The sequence below is a fragment of the Austrofundulus limnaeus genome, unplaced genomic scaffold (genome assembly GCF_001266775.1).
Source record: "Austrofundulus limnaeus strain Quisiro unplaced genomic scaffold, Austrofundulus_limnaeus-1.0 Scaffold39, whole genome shotgun sequence".
NCBI lineage: Eukaryota > Metazoa > Chordata > Actinopteri > Cyprinodontiformes > Rivulidae > Austrofundulus > Austrofundulus limnaeus.
Window position 1 is genome coordinate 1,714,129 of NW_013952441.1, and position 4,914 is coordinate 1,719,042.

Here is a 4,914-nt window from a genome sequence, read left to right on the forward strand (position 1 = left end):
TCTAGTGTCGCCACAAACATATACTTGAACAAATTAAGTTAAATTTACCTGATTTATTCACAAATCTTAAACTATATTCTTAATAACTTTTAGTAGATAATGATGAGTAAATATTACACAAATTTGTAGCATTTAAATATACTTAACAAATGTTAGTGCAAATTGTTTTGAGGATTTTTCAAGTAAATCTTACAAGTTATTTTTTTCAGTGAACAGCCAGCCTTTCATGCTGCAGCCTGGGATAGATCTTACAATGAGCTAATTCTACGGTTGAGTAACTTGTGTCACACATACCACAGAGAAATAATTTTAAAAAAAGCCTATCTAGCTGGCCAAGACAATACCCTTCCCCAAAGCTACTCGTAAAATGTCTTCTGCCAGAAAATAACAACGCCCTAGAAGTCCCGCCCCCCTCGAGCTGACATCTCTCATGACCCATTTTCATTATGACCAGCCTAATGGTTAGTGACTAGCTGCTGAGTGCTAAATGGAGAGAGAACAATATACAGATGAGTGGACAGACTGTCTGAYGATAGCTGCTGGTCCAGAGTCTGACCCAAACTAAAACATGACTAACAGGCAGAAATGAGACTGGTGTGGAAGCGGGGTTCTGTGGGAAAGTTATGAAGAAGTAATATACTAGCTGTTGTTGATACTAATGTAGTCAAGAACACCTAACCCGAGACTGAGACAAAACCAAGTCCTTTAGGGACTGGACCAAGTCAAGACCAACACTGGAAATGGGAAATGATTGGAAGATAGTGCCTTAAAACATACAGTCCCCTCCATCCCTGAAAGTGAAGCAYTGCAGAATTACAAGTCGCTGTACACCAGGGCTATTCAACTGGCGGCCCGCGGGCCACATCCGGCCCACGAGTGACCAAAGTTCGGCTTGTCAATTGGTTCATTCATTTCATAAGCCCTAACCCCCGGTTTTCTACTTTAATTAGTATAAGTTCTTTCTAGTTTTCATGTTTGATATCTACAGAAACATCAGAGTCTTGGCTACAACCTGGTAAAACCATTTCTATGCGCATTCAAGACAGTCAAAACTACAAGCTGTTGAAGATAAAACTATGGAAGTGAAAACAGAATTGGTTTAAAAATTTGGCAAGTCAGAGATGTCAAAATATTTGTGTCAAATATAATGTGTTCTTTTTTGTTTTTAATATTATTTAATTATCTTTACTTTTATAGGGTTCTGTATGTTGTATTCATGATTAAATGCAGTAAAATAAACTAATTTAAAGGTAACAGATCTTTGCAATACTTGGTTTATTTACATAATGACTTTAATTGCTGGATGTTCGGCCCCTCAGCTGTTGACCTGCAGTAACTGTGGACCCCGGAGCAGTTAAGATGAATAGCCCTCCTTGTTTTACAAATAAATTCTTCATGATTTATGTAGCCAAATTATATTATTGATGATTTTGCAGACATCTTCTCCCGCTCCTAGACAACTCACTGTCTTGGAATGCCGCATGCGAGTGAAAGGTGGTGGGRGTGTGGGACAGAAATTACAAAAATATGTAATTAGGAATGAGTCGCGCTTGGATTTGAATCAGTATGTTTTACATCCATTGAGAGCAAAGATGTTAAAAAGTAAGTTGGACAAGATTCTGGCAATTTCATGCTATTTCCGCTATTGTTCTTGACTGATCTTGAAATACAAACCAGAGTCCTTAATGTCTGAGACCAAGACCGGTTTCGAGTACTACAACACCAGCAGACACCTTTCTGAAGAATCTGTTAGAATTTTAGTTCTGACCAGACTGATGAGCAAACGGCTAGTTTGAGCAGGTCCTGGGGAGGTTTTTTTAATTAATTTATTTTCAGAATCACACTTTAAAATATCGTAGCTGTTGCTTTCTTTAGTTAATGAAGAAATAAAACRGGTCAGAGATGCAGAGAAGGAGCCTGTTAGCATCTCTCAGGTCAGAATGCTGCAGCAGCAATGACCCGGAGTYCCACGGCAGGAAACGGCGGCTAAAGCATGACAGAGTAAAATTTCCAAAGGTGAGAGAGGAATGAGACAGCTGAGAGCTACAAGATGCGACAAAAGAGGCAGCAACACGAAACGATGAGATTTAGCCGCGGGGCTAGCTCTGAGCACTTTTATAAAACCTCCCTGTTGGACCGTTGTAAACAAACAGATGGACCCAATGGGAAAAACATAAAATCCGATGTAGTTTATGTAATGGAAAGTCCCAAATGTTTCCACATCATAAACAGCCTGTATACGCAGTCTCACCCTGAGGATTCTCAAACTCAGCTCAGTATCCGCCGCCTSATCCTGGCCTGTGACATTTGCAGAGAAAACCTTAAACAGGAGGGAGCTGAAGTGGGGGCGAGTGCTCCTCTGCTCTTTTCTCATTAGAATCCCCTCATCAGTCATTTCCCCGCAGAGCTTCTGCTTGACAAGTCGGGGTTTATTAATCGCTCCAGGAAATATTATTGACCTGGACCTTCTGCTTCTCAACCCTCTCTCCTCGCTGCAGCGAAGCGTCTCCGCTCTGCCGCCCACCTCCGCATTCCTCCGCTGTCCGACCTGGACACAAGACAGGACACTGCGGCACAAACCCTTAAACAGGGTCTTCATTGACTCTGCTCTTGGCCTCGGCTCGCTTTTATCCGCAGCTGCAATGAACCACACACACACTCCCCCTCACACACACCTGCAGCCGCAGAGGCAGGACTCAATTTGCTGTGCTTCGTTACCGTTTTCTAATTTAGAGTAGTAAAAAAAAAAGGTAGTTAAAGCTGCAAACATATCAAGGCCTATTAATCTGTAAATGTGAGAATCAGCAGGAAAAAGAAGCGTTTAAATGGATTTTTAAAATCTAGCCAGGATCCTCAGAGAGCACTGGGAAAGCTGTTTTTAGTTTGAACTTCTCGACTCGATAACATCTTGTTGTTTGGCTGTTTGTGTTGTGATTTCTAACGTAGAGTATTCTTTAAAACAAACACATGCAACTTCCTGGAAATCCCTTGTGCTCCGGCGCGGCCTTGTTAYGGAAATAGCCAAAGAAAAACAGCTGGTATCGGCTACATCAGTGGGATTTAGTGGAAGTTCTCTTTCCTGTTTCTGATGATGCATTTTGAGTCAATGCTGTTAGGTTGTAGAGTTGTGATGGCTGGTCTAATATTAAGCAGATATAACATTAACTTTTGCTAACAGATCAATTAATTATTAATTAGCAATGCAACATTTTAAATGTCCTTTTTTTTCTTCTTGTATTGATATAGTTTTAATAATCAAAAAGCTCAATGTGAAGCATGTTACTGTGACCTTGTGTTCAAAGGTTGAAGCATTCCGCCACCGTGTGGACATGTTTGGTATTACACATGTGCTTTGTGACAGGACCAATGAAGGACCAGGATATGAGTGTGTTGTTCCATTGTGTCCTGGTGAACTTCGCACCGATGAGCACATTCCTGAAAGCAGGAGTCACGCAAAAAAAAAAAAAAAGGAAGAAAAACACGCCTCAGATCTGTCAAAAGCTCTTGTGCAAGCCTGAATAGCGGTACTATCCAGCAGTTGCGCTCTCATGAGCATCTCGACTGCAGACTTGTCTGGCGCTAAATTTAATATCCGTCTTCATTTTGTTTTCTTGCAGCCACAATGGTCCCCCTTCTGTTTCTGGTGACTGACGTACAAAATTCCACTGGCAATGGCAACAGTACGAAAGGTAACGAGAAAAACAAGTCRGCCTCAGCATGTGAACGGTGCAGGAGAATGTGTGAAAACGACAAAATCCCAATCGCACCTGCTGCAATCATCACTATCCTCAAATATATGATGATTATGCATCGTTTGCTCTGAATACAGCTGTTTAAAGGAGACATATTGTGCTTTTAAATCCTTCTTTTTCACAGTTAAATCATTTAGTTGGGGTCTAAATAAAGAGGAACTGCAATGCTTTGGTCTGAATTTTTCATTGTTGTACCTCCACAAGCCCCTGTTTCACYCATACTGAGATGCATCTGAGAGCAACTCRTTTTGGTGCTGTCTCTTTGRATGCTAATGARACCCTTCACACCCCRCCCCGCTTCAGGTCTCACTCCAAATGATCATGGTTCACCRCACCCCATTCRGCCGTTTTTGTAGTTTGATAGCAGAGACGAGATTATCCAGCGGCGCAGCAACGTTTATTTACAAATTAAATAAGCGAWGTCAACAACTGAAGACTTGTCCTTCTAGCCTTACATGTTGGAGCCAGAGTCTGACCCAGAGCCAGAGGAGAATGTAGATGATGAAACTGCAGAACCACAGATTCCYGAAATGGTTAGCCAGAAGTCTATGACCTTGTTTAGCAGTTCCGCAGCAAATWCTGAGACGTTTTTCTTCAAACTGTCATAGGAAACAGAGAAAACTGAAAGGATTGAGAAATATGACCCAAACAGAATATAAAGAGAGAGACTAATTTTTTTGCTACTAACTTTTCTGCACTTCCAAGAGACTCCCAAGTACACAACAAAAAAGTGCATTTTGCATGATATGTCTTCTTTAAAGGAACTGATTCTGTGATTGATACTTTCAGCATCATCTACATATTAGACCATGTAAGGGGTCTGTAACCCCTATAATCACCTGGTCTGTGTTCAGCACACGCAGCAACACAATCCGACTTTAAAAGTCACCAGACTATCCTGTTGACAATAGCCTTACACAGGTTTCTTATTACCAGGTCAGGATGAAACGAAACGACCACAGACAGTCATTTACAGCTTATTGCAGACACTTCTAGACTGATTTAATAGCTGACTGTATAGCTGTGACTCCAGGCTTGATCTAATTCCTGGAGCCTTTAATTTTCTGTTGGATATACCAACAAGATGAAGTAAGTAGATGATTCTCTATGCTGTCCAAATCCTGCTGAGACCAGTTATTAAACTGGCTCTTTGGCCAGGAGA

General features: G+C 41.2%; 1 protein-coding gene across 3 annotated transcripts in view; it reads left to right on the forward strand.

Annotated features, from left to right (window-relative positions):
• Positions 1–4,914, forward strand: part of ptprea (protein tyrosine phosphatase receptor type Ea) — a 71,638-nt gene that overhangs the window by 50,356 nt on the left and 16,368 nt on the right. For all 3 annotated transcript variants that reach the window (XM_014007054.1, XM_014007056.1, XM_014007055.1), the window contains one exon: positions 3,618–3,689. In XM_014007054.1, the coding sequence (XP_013862508.1) occupies positions 3,623–3,689 (67 nt within the window). In that variant the 5' untranslated portion in view covers positions 3,618–3,622. The remainder of the gene's footprint in view (positions 1–3,617; positions 3,690–4,914) is intronic.